The 17,387-nt window shown below is 44.4% G+C and overlaps 1 protein-coding gene across 2 annotated transcripts in view; it reads right to left on the reverse strand.

Moving 5' to 3' along the window:
* Positions 1 to 17,387, reverse strand: part of LOC134335623 (probable E3 ubiquitin-protein ligase HECTD4) — a 59,194-nt gene that overhangs the window by 15,082 nt on the left and 26,725 nt on the right. For both annotated transcript variants that reach the window (XM_063018194.1, XM_063018193.1), the window contains exons 39-60: positions 17,150 to 17,352; positions 16,719 to 16,854; positions 16,455 to 16,637; positions 15,644 to 15,808; positions 15,315 to 15,484; positions 14,773 to 14,888; positions 14,548 to 14,651; positions 11,181 to 11,342; positions 10,942 to 11,090; positions 10,337 to 10,416; positions 10,085 to 10,248; positions 9,082 to 9,316; positions 8,779 to 8,915; positions 8,568 to 8,694; positions 5,854 to 5,991; positions 5,037 to 5,173; positions 4,768 to 4,928; positions 4,463 to 4,644; positions 2,723 to 2,928; positions 2,492 to 2,622; positions 2,164 to 2,369; positions 1,865 to 2,044 (exon numbers count right to left, since the gene is read on the reverse strand). In XM_063018194.1, the coding sequence (XP_062874264.1) occupies positions 1,865 to 2,044; positions 2,164 to 2,369; positions 2,492 to 2,622; positions 2,723 to 2,928; positions 4,463 to 4,644; positions 4,768 to 4,928; positions 5,037 to 5,173; positions 5,854 to 5,991; positions 8,568 to 8,694; positions 8,779 to 8,915; positions 9,082 to 9,316; positions 10,085 to 10,248; positions 10,337 to 10,416; positions 10,942 to 11,090; positions 11,181 to 11,342; positions 14,548 to 14,651; positions 14,773 to 14,888; positions 15,315 to 15,484; positions 15,644 to 15,808; positions 16,455 to 16,637; positions 16,719 to 16,854; positions 17,150 to 17,352 (3,472 nt within the window). The remainder of the gene's footprint in view (positions 1 to 1,864; positions 2,045 to 2,163; positions 2,370 to 2,491; positions 2,623 to 2,722; positions 2,929 to 4,462; positions 4,645 to 4,767; positions 4,929 to 5,036; positions 5,174 to 5,853; positions 5,992 to 8,567; positions 8,695 to 8,778; positions 8,916 to 9,081; positions 9,317 to 10,084; positions 10,249 to 10,336; positions 10,417 to 10,941; positions 11,091 to 11,180; positions 11,343 to 14,547; positions 14,652 to 14,772; positions 14,889 to 15,314; positions 15,485 to 15,643; positions 15,809 to 16,454; positions 16,638 to 16,718; positions 16,855 to 17,149; positions 17,353 to 17,387) is intronic.

The following is a 17,387-nucleotide window of genomic DNA, read 5'->3' on the forward strand; positions in this document are numbered from 1 at the left end:
AACTGCAGTTCATTGAGGGAAACATGAATTCCAACATGTACTGTGACATTCTGAAACAGAGCATGATCCCCTCCCTTCGAAAACTGGGCCTCATGGCAGTTTTCCAACAGGATAATGACCCCAAACACACCTCCAAGATGACAACTGCCTTGCTGAGGAAGCTGAAGGTAAAGGTGATGGACTAAACCCAATTGAGCACCTGTGGCGCATCCTCAAGTGGAAGGTGGAGGAGTTCAAGGTGTCTAACATCCACCAGCTCCGTGATGTCATCATGGAGGAGTGGAAGAGGATTCCAGTAGCAACCTGTGCAGCTCTGGTGAACTCCATGCCCAGGAGGGTTAAGGCAGTGCTGGATAATAATGGTGGTCACACAAAATATTGACACTTTGGGCACAATTTGGACATGTTCACTGTGGGGTGTACTCACTTATGTTGCCAGCCATTTAGACATTAATGGCTGTGTGTTGAGTTATTTTCAGAAGACAGTAAATCTACACTGCTATACAAGCTGTACACTGACTACTCTAAGTTATATCCAAGTTTCATGTCTATAGTGTTGTCCCATGAAAAGATATAATAAAATATTTGCAGAAATGTGAGGGGTGTACTCACTTTTGTGATACACTGTATATATATACTTATTAGGCTGTCATATCTGTCTGTCTATCTATCCGTCTGTCTATATATCTACTTATTAGTCTGTCCTATATATCTGTCTTTGTCCGTCCGTCTACCCGACTATCTGTCTATAAATCTACTTATAGTCTGTCCTATCTGTCTGTCTGTCTATACATCTACTTATTAGTCTGTCCTATCTATCTATGTAACTGTCTGTCTGTCTATCTGTCTGTCCATCCATCTATCTGACTGTCTGTCTATATATCTATTTATTAGTCTGTTGTATCCATCCATCAGTCTGTCTATCTATCTAGCTATCTGTCTGTCTGCCTATATATATATATATATATATATATACTTATTAGGCTGTCATATCTGTCTGTCTATCTATCTGTCTGTCTATATATCTACTTATTAGTCTGTCCTATCTGTCTGTCTGTCTGTCTATATATCTACTTATTAGTCTGTCCTATATATCTGTCTGTCTGTCTGTCTGTCTGTCTATATATCTACTTATTAGTCTGTCCTATCTATCTGTCTGTCTGTCTATATATCTACTTATTAGTCTGTCCTATATATCTGTCTTTGTCCGTCCGTCTACCCGACTATCTGTCTATAAATCTACTTATAGTCTGTCCTATCTGTCTGTCTGTCTATACATCTACTTATTAGTCTGTCCTATCTATCTATGTAACTGTCTGTCTGTCTATCTGTCTGTCCATCCATTTATCTGACTGTCTGTCTATATATCTATTTATTAGTCTGTTGTATCCATCCATCAGTCTGTCTATCTATCTAGCTATCTGTCTGTCTGTCTGCCTATATATATATATATATATATATACTTATTAGGCTGTCATATCTGTCTGTCTATCTATCTGTCTGTCTATATATCTACTTATTAGTCTGTCCTATCTGTCTGTCTGCCTGCCTGTCTGTCTGCCTGTCTATATATCTACTTATTAGTTTATTAGTCTGTCCTATATATCTGTCTTTGTCCGTCCGTCTACCCGACTGTCTGTCTATACAGTACATCTACTTATAGTCTGTCCTATCTGTCCTATCTGTCTATACATCTACTTATTAGTCTGTCCTATCTATCTATGTATCTGCCTGTCTGTCTGTCCATCTCTCTGTCTATATATCTGTATGTCTATCTCTCTGTCTATCTATCTGTATGTCTGTCTATCTATTTATCTATCAGTCTGTCTGTCAGTCTGTTTATCTGTCTATCTCTATTTCTTACCCATTAGCTCCACGACCTGTAGAAGCACAGATGTAGGCACCGTGTCGAGATCTTCCTCAGATCTTCTACTGCTCTCGTCACACGTCAGGGTCAGCAGCTGTTCCGCAAAGGCCATGGCCAAAGGAAACTCGACAGGAAGAGAGTGAAGCACCAGGACCGCGCCGGGCGGTGGAGACACTCCTGTAATGAGAAATGAATCACAATAACATAATCAGGTACATAATTATTTATATAAGAATGAGAGTAGATTCCTCTCTACTAGGGTTTCAGACAGACCCGGTGACCGTTTGCGTTCTCACCCAGTTTCACATGAACTCTGTCGGAGGCGAGAATGATGCTGGGATACTGATTTGTGATTGGAGGAGGCGTAAGTCCTGTATTAGAGGGAGAAGCATCCAGAGGGTAGCAGACGGCCTCTATAAGATTTAGCTGCCCGTTACGTCGTACCTTGTGCCCCAGACCATACATCATAACGCGGGTCCACGGAGCCTTATAGAGCGACGAGCTGAAGCATCAAAAATAATAGTGGTACAATTTGGACAAATGAAATATTGTCAAACTTTATCTAACTTTAAAAATCCAAACAAATCTGAATTAAAACTTCAAATAAGCGTAAACTTTACTTACTCCTTGTAGCATCCAAACTGGCTCTCTTTACAGGAAACGATCACAAATGCCGCCCCGGGGAAGTTGACGTCCACGCTGAGCTTGGACTCTGACACAGGGAACTCCTCCGACGTGAACTGATCCGAAGTGTTCTTAAATAGTTAAAAGAAATAAACATTAAAAATGTTTAACAAGCTCACAGTCGGGTGTCCAGATACTTTTGGTCATATATTGTATTTGGAGGTTTAATACCTGGAGGAAGCCGCAGATCTGCTTGGTTAGCTCCAGCAGGCTGTCCTCGCCCTGATGCAGGGCTCTGCTGATGGCCACGGTCAGCCACTCTCGGATGCTCTGGGCGTTACCTTGGTAGAAGAGCTCGGTCGGGGAGCAGGTCTGACCCTGGGGGTTGTGTAACATGGACTGGGCGAGTGAGATGGACTTTGAGCTGATAGAGCCGTCTAAAAAAAGAGGAAAATATACCACAGTGGTTGTGTTTTAATATTATATACAGTAATCCCTCGCTATATCGCGCTTCGACTTTCGCGGCTTCACTCTATCGCGGATTTTATATGCAAGCATGTCTAAATATAATCCGGTTCGCGGATTTCTGCGGACAACGGGTGTGTTCGAAAGCTAGCGCGCTCTCTACATAGACGCATTTGACGTCATCCTGTGCTGCGCTCCCGAGAAGGAGGCTGTTCCAAATCCTAGATGCCTTAATATCCTCACTAATGAGGCATCTTAATATTTCAATGTTATTTTGACCCAAGAACGAGTGAGCGTCCGACGCTGCCTTAGTGATCAAGGCAATCCCAGCATTCAGTGCGGGTCGGGTGCTCTTCTCTCACAGAAAAATAAACATGGCTGACGGTGCGGACAAACGAATGGAGTTATTTTCAAACATAAATAAAATATTCCTGATTTTTAACTTGTATAAAATTGTACCGAGTGTTTTTATTTGCAAGTTCGGGCTTGTCAGGAAATGTAACCGTTATCGTTACATGAAGGGAGATGCTATATTGACATGTTAGCGTGCTGTGCTACCTCAATCCATTGGTTTTAATGGCCAGATGCTAAATGCTAAACGCGATGGAATCGCTGTCTAAGTCAAGTCAAGTCAAGTCAAGTCAAATGTATTTATATAGCGCTTTTTACAATGGACATTGTCTCAAAGCAGCTTTACAGAATCCAGGACCAACAGACCAAAAAACCCCTGTTGAGCAAGCCGAGGGCAACAGTGACAAGTAAAAACTCCCTTAAAATTACAGGAAGAAACCTTGAGAGGAACAATAGTCAGCAGGGACCTCCATCCTTCTTGGGTGGCCTGGTGGATACTTTAAATAAATAGGATTTAAAGAAATCATACAAACATAAGGTTCCAGGTGTCCATCTCATCTAGCAGGAGCAGCATTGTTGGCACTGCAGTCTCGACTTGCAGTCTTTAACCTCAAAAGTGGAAACAGGTTTCCGTCGGAACCACTTGGCTCTTGGTACATAGCGCGTTCGAATAATCTGACTTATAAGTCATTAACTTATTAGAATCCTCTCTACTGAGGCAGCTGCCCATGTAGACAGTAAGACAGCAAGACAGCTCACTAGGTTTTCGAACACACCTAAGGAGTCTTTTTATTTCTGGTACATGCTTCCTTAGTTGGTTTGCCCAGTTGATTTCATTCACGGGACGCTATTGGCGGATGGCTGAGAAGCTACCCAATCAGAGCACGCGGTTAAGTATCCTGGGTGCTGATTGGCTCAGCGAAGCATTAGATTCCGCTTTATGCTGTATAACTGTGAGGGAAATGTTTATAAGAGTGTGGGAGGGTTTATAAGGGCTTAACATATATAGAAATAACCATATAAACACATGGTTTTTACTTTGCGGATTTTCACCTTTCGCGGGGGGTTCTGGAACGCAACCCCCGCGATCGAGGAGGGATTACTGTATATATTAACTTCTTCGTTACATCATACAGACATTAATTACAAGTTTACCTGGCAGAGGTGAAGCCAGCAGCTGGTTGGACAGGAGCTGCAGATGTTCGAGGGTGATGTCGCGCACAGCTGGGATGTGGAAGAGGCGTGTAAAGGTGTGAGGACTCTTAGGTGCAAAGATATTGAGCAGCGCCATGCGACAGTAAAGACGAGCTAAAGCGCTCTCACATCGTAACAGCTCCCTAAAACAAACAACACACATCGTAAAGTTAGAGTCTGCTTAGCTTTATATGAACACATATATTTTATAATGATGTAGTCTTCAGCAATAATGAATGATTTTTTTAATGATTTTCCTCATTAACCTGTGAATCTGAATGTTGCTGCTGTCCAGAGACACGATGCCATTCGCTGCGGTTCTGCGGGAACCCGCTGGTGGGCGCTCGAGCATCTCAATAGGGTACCAGTACCTGACCAGCACACCCTCACTGCGTAGGTACGTCTCCACCTGGACCAAATCGTTCACCTGGATACATACCACATCATTATCATTATAAAACATTATAATTTATTCTGTAGAAGATTTAAAGTGCTATTATGATACTATTAGTGAGATGTTTTGCAGATAACTTACAGAATCTACCTCAAGCACCACCCCGTGAAGACCAAACGTTTTAAGCATTCCCCGTATGGCAAACTTCGGTATGGCGGTTCCTCCTGTGCTGCTGCCGGTGTTGTTGCTGTCGGGGCAGCGTATGACCACCGTCAACCCTGAAACGCATTATAACACAGGAATAAGCATATAAGCATAAGTTATAACATTACACTCAGTGGTACACAAGGTCTCAAGTGCTGAATTTCTTCCATCTGTGAGGCAAAAACTATTATTGTCTTGATGCCACAGGTTAAACCAATTTCACAGCATTATGGCTCAGCCCTAGCAAAAAGTGTTTGGACACAACCTCTAGTTCAGGTGTCAGCCACTCCTACTGTTAACAGGTCTCTACAGAATCAGAATTGGACCTCCGATGATTGGCAAGGGGTTGCCTTCTCTGTTGAATCATGTTTTCTGCTTCAAATGGATAGACGTTGGCGTGTCAGGCGAGAAACATCAGAGAACAAACACCCTGTACCCATTGCTTGAAGAAGACAAGCTGGTGGTGGCAGCGTTTTGGTCTGGGGAATGTTTTCGTGGCATTCTCTGGGCCCATGCTTCTATGTGGAACGCACTCTCAACCAATTTGGGTACGAATCCATCCTTGCAGATCACGTACACCCAATCGTGCTGATTGTCTATCAGATGATAGAAATAGTGCATCAACATGACCTAGAACAACAATTCTTTATTGTTACAGCAATGCTGAAAATGTACAAATGAATACATTCTTTTGTCCTTTTAATTTCTGAAGTATCAGCAAACTTTTATTTATGTGTTGGGTGTGTGTGAGCACCTTTGCGGACTTTGTCGATGGTAAATTTACTGGCTTCGTCCTTGATGTCCTCGATGGTGGGGAGGTAGAGATCACGAGGAATTCCACCGTTCTCCTCGTACAGGAACTCCACTGTCTGTCGCGCGATGTCCACCATTCCTGACGGTCGAAAGCACACACAGACTCAACGTGACATCAAAGGATCTGGGTTTTGTTACCATGGTATTCAGCGGCAAAAGGGCATTTTAGATTCAACTGATATTTATAACGACAGAAAACGTATTTAATTATTCAAGTCATTCGAGTTAGGGCGGGTTCATATGGAGATCCGTATCGCGCATGAAGAGTCACGCACTGATCTCTATTATTCCCCATCTCTGTGAAGTGCCACTGATCAGCCAGCAGAGGTTCAGATTAGGGCTGAAACGATTCCTTGAGTAACTCGGATTCGTTTAATCCGCACAACCATATACAGCTCACGGTGTTTCACACGGACGACTTTCACTTTTGCGCAGCGTGTTTAACGCCGTGTGCAGGTGACGTGAAGAATCTGAGGGCTGCGTCCCAAATATCTTGAGCATAAACAGAACTTAACAGGACTTGATCCGGGTTCTTTTTGCGGACAGTTTAATGAACACTACGTATCTGGACACGTTCGCCGCTCCTGCGAACTGAACGTATCGGTTTAGGACGCAGCCGAGATTTGATAGCGCGGACTGCAAAATATAGAGAGAAAATAGTGAACAGGAGGAGACTGGACAGAGAAAACCACAGAAAGTTTGAGATCATTTGAAGCTGATAAAACTAAAACTCAGTAGAACATCCACACCATCAGAGCGTCGTGTTTACTTTACTCATGTTTACTGACTTCACTTCGTTTCAACCACCACAGGCTTTTATGAAGATTTAGGCAAACACACACACACACACACCAGATCTACCTCATCTAGAGACACAATCCTGACAGATTTTTATCCCCCTACAAACACCACAAAACCTCCCAACAAAATATTAAAGCTTTATGTTCTGCGTGAGCTGTAGCTGAAACTTTGAGTTTTGAAAGTTGCACAAATTACAGGCTTATGTTCATGTATTTTTGTTTATTATTATTTATGACTTGATGACCTGATGTTTCAGGTTGCCTGTTTACATTTTAAAAGTAAATTTATTTATTTTTGATTTATTTATTTTTGCATTTAAATTTTTTTAAACTGTCCTGTATGCAAGGAATACAAATGTACAGTTTGGTTTAAGAGACATGTCTTATTTAATCTAATATGTATTTGTTTTTGCTCTTTGTTAAAGCAAAAGTATTTCTTATCCGATTACTCGATTAATCGCTGGAATAATCGATAGAATACTCGATTACAAAAATAATCGATAGTTGCAGCTAGGGCTGGGCGATTTTGCCACACAAAAAAAAATCCCGATTATTTTAAAATTATAACCGATTGTCGATTACGATTTCGAATTAAAAAAAAAAAAAAAAAAATTGTATAATGCAATTGAAATAAGACTTAAATTTCTTTTTTTGCATTGTAATTTAAAAGACTGCAGAAGTACAAAAATAGTAACAGCACCACCTATAATTATCCTTGTAAGGGACTCAAACTTTATAACAATAACGATATCACAATAATTAAAACAAAATAGATCTAAATTATCTATATGCTTTATAAGAATAGCTCACAAACAACTCTTGTTTTAAATATTGTGCAGCAGAACCACCTTACAAAAAGTTCTTTACAGGTTTCTTAAAAGGAACACGAGCCTGTACTGTGCTGTTTCCACCACTAAGTGAGTCTGTATCAGTATCTACACTGGGGGGGGCATCAAGTAATCACTCAGCTCAGCTTTTGTCCTCTTGTGATTGGGGGGTGGATGGAGGGGGCCAGTTCTGCTTCTAACAATATGGACTACAAAAATCCCAAGCTCTCACGGACTGTCACGTGACTGTCACATGTCCCGGTCAGCCAATCCTGATCGGGCTCACTGTCTCCGGAGTTTTGATTCAGTTCAGCGCGGTTTGATTCAGTGAATCTTAATTAAACTCTTCTGTTTGTGTCTCATTTTGCCGATCATGTTTACGCTCTTTATTTCTAAATCTAACCGTTACCGTGTATAATCCTTGTTGTCTTCCGTTTACTGTTTTAGTTTATCCACTGGTTTTGGACTTTACCTCATTTTGTACACTGTTTTTGCCCTTTTGATATTAAACTTTCTCTGATTTATATTCCGCGGGCGTCTGGTCAGTTTCTGCCTCGTGACATGTTGGTATTTTAATTAAAATATAAAGTATGTAAACAATCGCGATTGTCACATTCTAACATCGGGTGAAAACGTTCATGCGAATTAACCGAATTAATCGTGAAAATCGCCCAGCCCTAGTTCAGTCTCTGTCCCGCCCCCTAACAGACACACAGCCAGTCTTGTGTGTGTGTAGGCACCCGCCTGGCTGATACCAGAACATAGATTCAAACTCGATCTCAGCTCTGGTGAGCTAGCATGTTTTACCCCTGCGCCACCTTAGTGCCCAAGTCGATGTCGTTTCATTGTTTTTAGCGAGGACAAAAATATTAGCTACCGATTTTTGAAATGTTGCTTTATGAGTTTTCTGATGTGTTTCCATCATTTGCAAGACAAAAAACAAAGAATCCAAAAATATTCATATTTCCAATGTATTTAATTAAATAAAAACATAGATTAGCTGATTGTAAGAGATAACCAGTTCTCACCGAGCTGCAGCGCTCCCTTGATCTGATCTAAACCCGATTTCCTCTCTGCTTCGTTCCTGAAGCGGCGTCGGATCGTGGGGAAAACTTTGGCCTCCCACGCCTTCACCAGAAGGGCGTAGTAATCCTCCTGTACAGAAGATAGATACCAGGTATTAATATGTGCCGAGTCTGGGAAAGCCTGTATGATGGCAGGAACGAGGTTTTTCCTCACCCTTGGTACGTCGTCGTCGTCCTCGTCGTCGCTGTCGTCGTCCACGATGGGTGGAGGGTGCGGGTTGGGGCCTGAGGTCACGAGGTTCTCGTAGCTCAGCTCGAGTCTGTAGCAGCAGGAAGCGTCGCTGTTGTACTCTGTGAAGCAGAGATCATGTGAGACACGAAATTTGCTCAGCATCAGTGAAACCATGGCGACCAAAGATCAGCCGTATCCAGGGCGATCAGCGGTTTGGGAAACAAGACGTGAAAAGTGTCTCTAGTCCTGATCATAAAACGACAAACCGTGACGGGCGGGGCTTACGTGACTGAGCGGTGGAGACGGCGGCGATGCGGCACGGAGGACCGTGGGAGCCGGAGTCGGACGCCACGCTGGTACCGGCGTCGTCGCTGTCCGAGGCCATGGCGAAAGGAAGGGCCTCGAAGTTGGCGCTTATTTCCTCCGACAGATCCACGCACAGATCGGCGGCGTTCCGGTGGGCCTGCCCCTCCGCGTAGGCAAACGTGCGGCACCCGAAGTTGGCGCGGACCTTGGTGTTCTGCGGAGGGACAAATATGTAGCTGTGAAAAAGTATGTGCTCCCTCTAAATCTTTAACATAAGATAAAGAACGTTACATTTATCAATTTCACTCCTATATAACCATTGTGAAAAAGTATTTGCCCCTTAAATCTTTAACATAAAATAAAGATCGTTCCATTTATTCATTTAAATCCTATATAACCTATGTGAAAAAGTATTTGCCCCCTTAAATCTTTAACATAAAATAAAGATCATTACATTTATTCATTTAAATCCTATATAACCTATGTGAAAAAGTATTTGCCCCCTTCAATCTTTAATATAAGATAAAGATCATTACATTTATTCATTTAAATCCTATATAACCTATGTGAAAAAGTATTTGCCCCTTAAATCTTTAATATAGGATAAAGAACATTACATTTATTCATTTAAATCCTATATAACCTATGTGAAAAAGTATTTGCCCCCTTAATCACTTTTTTTTTTTTTTTTTTTTTTGCAGAATTGATTTAATTCGGACACACTGGAGGGTTTTCCAGCATGAACTGCCCGTTTAAGGCCACTCCAGCTGTTTCTTTTAAACCACTCAGTGGTCACTTGTGCATTTTGAATCACTGTCCTGCTACAATACCCAAAGCTCTCAAGCTTCAGGATTTTCTGCTAATGAGTAAGAGAGCATAATTCATGATTCCAGGACCTATAGAAGCAAACCATCACACTACCACCACCATGTTTCACTGCTGGTACAATGTCTTCCAAGAAGTTCCACCCTTGACTCCATACCTTCTTCTGGATGTGGACTAGGGGCCACATTCCTCCAGCTACGTCCTCCAGGTAGGGGCTGAGGCGCTGACCGCAGTAGGTGAAGTACACCCTGCCTTTAGCAGCCTGACCCGGGGGAGGAGGTGTGCCCTCCGAACGCTCCCAGCCTATCCCGGCGACGTCTCCTACACAGACCAGACCACAGATATTACGTGAGCTGTATTTAAATGTAAAATTATACCAAGAGCAAAATGTAAGGTGTAAACATCTCACCGGGAAGCAGAGCCACGTCCAGTCTTACGCTCTTCCACTGGAGCAAACTGGAGCCGTTATAATGTACAGCTCTCCCATTACTGCCGGGGTCGACGTTGGTCGGAACGAACAAGCGAAGAAAATGATATTAAAAATAGCACAATCACTTCTTTAGGTTTACACCATGAAGTTACACAAAATAGGCTGAACCAAGAAGTTTATATTAAATAAATAAATAAATAATTAAATTAAACACTGGGGACTGTAAATCACAGGTTATGATGCTTCTGGACTATACTATATCATCACAACCGTCATTAAATCTGATATATGCTTGGCGGACGTCTAACAGTTATTGTTTTGATTATAAAGTGAGAGGCAAAATCATGACATACTTTTAGAAATAATTAAAAAATAGCATTTTAAATTACCTAAATCTGATTTTTACTGCAACTCTACTCTGTACAATCTGGTCCCACTGTGGTTTACAAAATGTAACATAAAGCCTCCACAAGGGGGCGTTTATGTACAAGTTCATTTGGTGTTTATGTGCCTCTTAAAATTCATTTATTAAATTTTTTGGACACCCTCAAGAGGATAGTAATAGTAAAAAATCATGTAAGTACTTGTGAAAGAGACAGGTGCCAACAGGGTTGGTCCATGCACCGTCTCTCTTTTCTGCTTCCGTGCTGAAGCCGAAGGAGACGATGGGTCCGCTGTCGTCCTCAGAATCTCCGTACGATATTATTTCTATCTCCCAGTAAAACGACGGAGCCTGAAATGTATAAATTAGCATTTTTTACCCTAACCGAGTCACCCAAACAGCCTGTAAACACACAACGCTTTACGTTCTGAACGCTGGTACCTGAACGGGAACCGGAGACGTTGCATAGATGAAGGTGCCTCTGGGTAGACCACCCCCTGCACTGGGGTCTGCCAGGAAAGTCACAGAAGTCAAGTGGTAGGAGAACATACAGGCACGGACTGGGGGGAAGGCACGCGACGGAGACCATGTGATTGGCCTCGGCTGCGAAGGAAGATTCAGAGAGAGCTGATGACGTATAAAGTACAGTGTGCTGTATATGCACATATATATATACAGTGTATCACAAAAGTGAGTACACCCCTCACATTTCTGCAGATATTTAAGTATATCTTTTCATGGGACAACACTGACAAAAAGACACTTTGACACAATGAAAAGTAGTCTGTGTGCAGCTTATATAACAGTGTAAATTTATTCTTCCCTCAAAATAACTCAATATACAGCCATTAATGTCTAAACCACCGGCAACAAAAGTGAGTACACCCCTAAGAGACTACACCCCTAAATGTCCAAATTGAGCACTGCTTGTCATTTTCCCTCCAAAATGTCATGTGACTCGCTAGTGTTACTAGGTCTCGGGTGTGCATAGGGAGCAGGTGTGTTCAATTTAGTGGTACAGCTCTCACACTCTCTCATACTGGTCACTGAAAGTTCCAACATGGCACCTCATGGCAAAGAACTCTCTGAGGATCTTAAAAGACGAATTGTTGCGCTACATGAAGATGGCCAAGGCTACAAGAAGATTGCCAACACCCTGAAAGTGAGCTGCAGCACAGTGGCCAAGATCATCCAGCGTTTTAAAAGAGCAGGGTCCACTCAGAACAGACCTCGCGTTGGTCGTCCAAAGAAGCTGAGTGCACGTGCTCAGCGTCACATCCAACTGCTGTCTTTGAAAGATAGGCGCAGGAGTGCTGTCAGCATTGCTGCAGAGATTGAAAAGGTGGGGGGTCAGCCTGTCAGTGCTCAGACCATACGCCGCACACTACATCAAATTGGTCTGCATGGCTGTCACCCCAGAAGGAAGCCTCTTCTGAAGTCTCTACACAAGAAAGCCCGCAAACAGTTTGCTGAAGACATGTCAACAAAGGACATGGATTACTGGAACCATGTCCTATGGTCTGATGAGACCAAGATTAATTTGTTTGGTTCAGATGGTCTCAAGCATGTGTGGCGGCAATCAGGTGAGGAGTACAAAGATAAGTGTGTCATGCCTACAGTCAAGCATGGTGGTGGGAATGCCATGGTCTGAGGCTGCATGAGTGCAGCAGGTGTTGGGGAGTTACATTTCATTGAGGGACACATGAACTCCAATATGTACTGTGAAATACTGAGCAGAGCATGATCCCCTCCCTCCGGAAACTGGGTCGCAGGGCAGTGTTCCAGCATGATAATGACCCCAAACACACCTCTAAGACGACCACTGCTTTATTGAAGAGGCTGAGGGTAAAGGTGATGGACTGGCCAAGCATGTCTCCAGACCTAAACCCAATAGAACATCTTTGGGGCATCCTCAAGCGGAAGGTGGAGGAGCGCAAAGTCTCGAATATCCGCCAGCTTCGTGATGTCGTCATGGAGGAGTGGAAAAGCATTCCAGTGGCAACCTGTGAAGCTCTGGTAAACTCCATGCCCAGGAGAGTTAAGGCAGTTCTGGGAAATAATGGTGGCCACACAAAATATTGACACTTCAGGAACTTTCACTTAGGGGTGTACTCACTTTTGTTGCCGGTGGTTTAGACATTAATGGCTGTATATTGAGTTATTTTGAGGGAAGAATAAATTTACACTGTTATATAAGCTGCACACAGACTACTTTTCATTGTGTCAAAGTGTCATTCTGTCAGTGTTGTCCCATGAAAAGATATACTTAAATATCTGCAGAAATGTGAGGGGTGTACTCACTTTTGTGATACACTGTATATAATTTTTATATACAGTATATATATATATATATATATATATACAGGGGTTGGACAAAATAACTGAAACACCTGGTTTTAGACCACAATAATTTATTAGTATGGTGTAGGGCCTCCTTTTGCGGCCAATACAGCGTCAATTCGTCTTGGAAATGACATATACAAGTCCTGCACAGTGGTCAGAGGGATTTTAAGCCATTCTTCTTGCAGGATAGTGGCCAGGTCACTACGTGATGCTGGTGGAGGAAAACGTTTCCTGACTCGCTTCTCCAAAACACCCCAAAGTGGCTCAATAATATTTAGATCTGGTGACTGTGCAGGCCATGGGAGATGTTCAACTTCACTTTCATGTTCATCAAACCAATCTTTCACCAGTCTTGCTGTGTGTATTGGTGCATTGTCATCCTGATACACGGCACCGCCATTGGATGCACATGGTCCTCCAGAATGGTTCGGTAGTCCTTGGCAGTGACGCGCCCATCTAGCACAAGTATTGGGCCAAGGGAATGCCATGATATGGCAGCCCAAACCATCACTGATCCACCCCCATGCTTCACTCTGGGCATGCAACAGTCTGGGTGGTACGCTTCTTTGGGGTTTCTCCACACCGTAACTCTCCCGGATGTGGGGAAAACAGTAAAGGTGGACTCATCAGAGAACAATACATGTTTCACATTGTCCACAGTCCAAGATTTGCGCTCCTTGCACCATTGAAACCGACGTTTGGCATTGGCACGAGTGACCAAAGGTTTGGCTATAGCAGCCCGGCCGTGTATATCGACCCTGTGGAGCTCCCGACGGACAGTTCTGGTGGAAACAGGAGAGTTGAGGTGCACATTTAATTCTGCCGTGATTTGGGCAGCCGTGGTTTTATGTTTTTTGGATACAATCCGGGTTGGCACCCGAACATCCCTTTCAGACAGCTTCCTCTTGCGTCCACAGTTAATCCTGTTGGATGTGGTTTGTCCTTCTTGGTGGTATGCTGACATTACCCTGGATACCGTGGCTCTTGATACATCACAAAGACTTGCTGTCTTGGTCACAGATGCGCCAGCAAGACGTGCACCAACAATTTGTCCTCTTTTGAACTCTGGTATGTCACCCATAATGTTGTGTGCATTGCAATATTTTGAGCAAAACTGTGCTCTTACCCTGCTAATTGAACCTTCACACTCTGCTCTTACTGGTGCAATGTGCAATTAATGAAGATTGGCCACCAGACTGGTCCAATTTAGCCATGAAACCTCCCACACTAAAATGACAGGTGTTTCAGTTATTTTGTCCAACCCCTGTATATATAGTATAGTATAGATTTATATAGATTTTAGTATCTCCAGTTCACCTGACAGCACGTCTTTGCACTGTGGGAGGAAACCGGAGCGCCCGGAGGAAACCCACACGGACACAGGTAGAACATGCAAACTCCACACAGAAAGGACCCTGATCGCCCCACCTGAGAATCGAACCCAGGACCTTCTTGCTATACTTACCTTTCTTCTGTCGATGTGAAGAGGAGGAGCAGCAGGGCGAGCGCAGTCACGATACAACATTCTGAGTCTCTCGCACTGAGCTTCCATCACACCCAGTCGCTCACCTATCAAACACAGAAGTGAGTGGAGGAGCCGGGACGGTAACTCGGACATCACACGATCTCACGCTTGTTATAAAATAGGCTTTAGTATAACATCTTAATTCATGTGTATTTAAAAGCTTACCAGGGCTGCACTCCTGTGCCACCAAGTTCAGAACCTCTAGAGCAGCGGGGCATTGCTGGATAAACTCTTCACAGAAGGAGCTGTTCTCCAGCAGCTGAGCCATTAACAGACACGATCTGTGACGGAATTCAGAAACAGGATTAATTACTTAAATAAAATATTGACAAGTCTGAGAGGGGTCTCGAGTTCAAATCTCATCTCGGCTCTGCTGTCAGCCGGCCGGGCGCCTAGACGGGCACGTGATTGGCTGTGGGTCTGTAGGGGGAGGGGCGAAGGCTAGTCGCTGGGCAAGTATCACCTCTGCTGACCTGGCAGGAGATCACTAATGGCAGTACATGCCTTTCCATACGTGATACTGTTATATGTGAGGCCACGCCCCCTGCAGGTGAAAAGAAGTGTGTCCACTTGCTGTACCGGCACCCTGGGCAACCAGCAGGCTGGTGGTCAAATGTGCCTGCTGGGGTGCCCGGCCGACCGGTAGCAGAGCCGGGATTCGAACCCGGGAGCTCAGAACTATCCAGGTAAGGTGTCTGATTTCTGACCTGGTCCTTATCTCAGCCAGCAGGCGGACAGCAGCCATGACCGGGCTGGAGCCGTCTCCGGAGGCAGGTAGAGACGTATGGATGGACAGACTGCCGTCCTGTGGTAGCAGCATGGACTGCACCGCCTGAACGACCTTCTCAGTGATGGACAGCTTACAGAGAGGCAAAGCCTGGAACACAGAGTGACGTGAGCAAAGTTAAATGCCGTCAATAATAGTAGTGCGTCTAAATAATCTGCCTTATGAGTTCCGTGTCTTGTTGGAATAGAATCCTCACTACTTAGGTAGCAAGGCAGCTCACTAGGTTTTCAGACGGACCCAGAGTGTTACCTCAGATCGTGGCGTGCAGAGGCGGGAGACGGGAACGGTCAGAATGTCGGAGGCCTTACAGTCATGGTAGTATTCGCTAGTGGAAAACTTGACTGTCGCGATTCCTTCCTGCTCGTTTATGGACATGACGACTCCGACGCTTCCCTGCAAGCCCTTACCTACTACCTACAAAAACAGACAGACAGACAGACAGTGTACAGTACAATGGAGTGTATTTTCCATGTGCGCAGGGTCAGCCATTGTACAGCGCCTCTGGAGCAGACAGGGTTAAGGGCCTTGCTCAAGGGCCCAACAGTGGCTGGATTTGAACCACATTAAAAGCCAATTAAAATAATCCTATTAAAAGCCCTAAAACTCTACCCACTAGACCAGTGTTTCCCAACCACTGTGCCGCGGGCACATAAGTGTGCCGTGAGAAATCATCAGGTGCGCCGTGGAAGATTATCCAATTTCACCTGATTGGTACTGCGGTGTGTAGTGACAGGCAGAACAATTACATTCTCTTCCACTAGAGGGCAGTACAACGTTTCGGTGGTGTGCCTTGTGATTTTTCTAATGTGAAATATGCGCCGTGGCTCAAAAAGTTTGGGAAACACGGCTCTATCCACCACCGTCCCCAGTCAAATGAAATTATGGGCAAATTTGTATCTCCAATTCGCCTCACTTGGACGTCTTTTAGACTGTGGGAGGAAACCGGAGCTCCCACGGGGAGAACATGCAAACTCCACACAGAAATGACCCAGCGCGCTCCACCTGGGAATCGAACCCGGGACCTTCTTGCCGTGTTGCGACGGCGCTACAGAAGTCTTACCTGCACCTCTGATCCAATCTTGATGGTCTCTTTGAAGCCACCCAGTGCGCACAGTGCTGCCACAGCCTGTTTGCTGATGGCTTGCAGCTTGGCCAGTTTCTTCCCGCTGCTATTGGCGCCCTCTAAAATGCTCTCTGCGTATTTTCCCAGCTGAGGGATGTACATGAGGGCCCTGGACAGGACCTGAAAAAAACAGACGATAAGTTTAATACGTAATTTTAATGAAAAATGTAGTTTTAATATCACGTCTGCTGACCGCCCCACCTTTTCGACTGTACAGGTCCAGATTTGGGCCGTGTTCGACTCCGGTGCCGTTAGAAGACTGTGGAGAAGGGCGATGACCTCTGCAGCCATGCTGTTGGCCACGTGACCGCTGATGAACGGACGGACTGGGTCAGACCTGAGCGGGGAAGGAAGGAGGGCGGGACATTCAAAAGGGGGTGGAGCCAGATTTTGTATGCTTTTACAGTGGCTGATCTGCAGGTGAGATGAAACATTAGGACCCCCCCTTCCCCAGTCTTTATAGAGTTTGCTTTGTGCACAGTTAAAACCATGTAATTTCCTTTATATCATTGATCTATTACACCTGTTAGTAATTGATGTCGCTAAAACACACAAATTCAGTCATTACAATGGGTGTCCCAATATTTCTGTCCATTACGTGTATGCACCTACCCTCATCCGTGTTCTCTTACCGTGACAGTTCGGCGTTTCGGTCCCTGCACACAACAATCTGGGCGCTTTTCTTCTTGTCTCCGGTGCTGCCTCCACCCGAAGCCTCTTCGATGAGCGTCTCTGCCGGGGGTCCCATACTCACAATGAGCCCCGACTGAGCCCACCTGTTGGCCTTACGCAGGGCTGCCGAGGCCTCTTCTGTCACCACTTCACAGAACCCGGTCTGTCAGGGGATAAAAAGGTGAGCTGGTACATTCA

The sequence above is a fragment of the Trichomycterus rosablanca genome, chromosome 21 (assembly GCF_030014385.1).
Source record: "Trichomycterus rosablanca isolate fTriRos1 chromosome 21, fTriRos1.hap1, whole genome shotgun sequence".
Taxonomy (NCBI): Eukaryota; Metazoa; Chordata; class Actinopteri; order Siluriformes; family Trichomycteridae; genus Trichomycterus; species Trichomycterus rosablanca.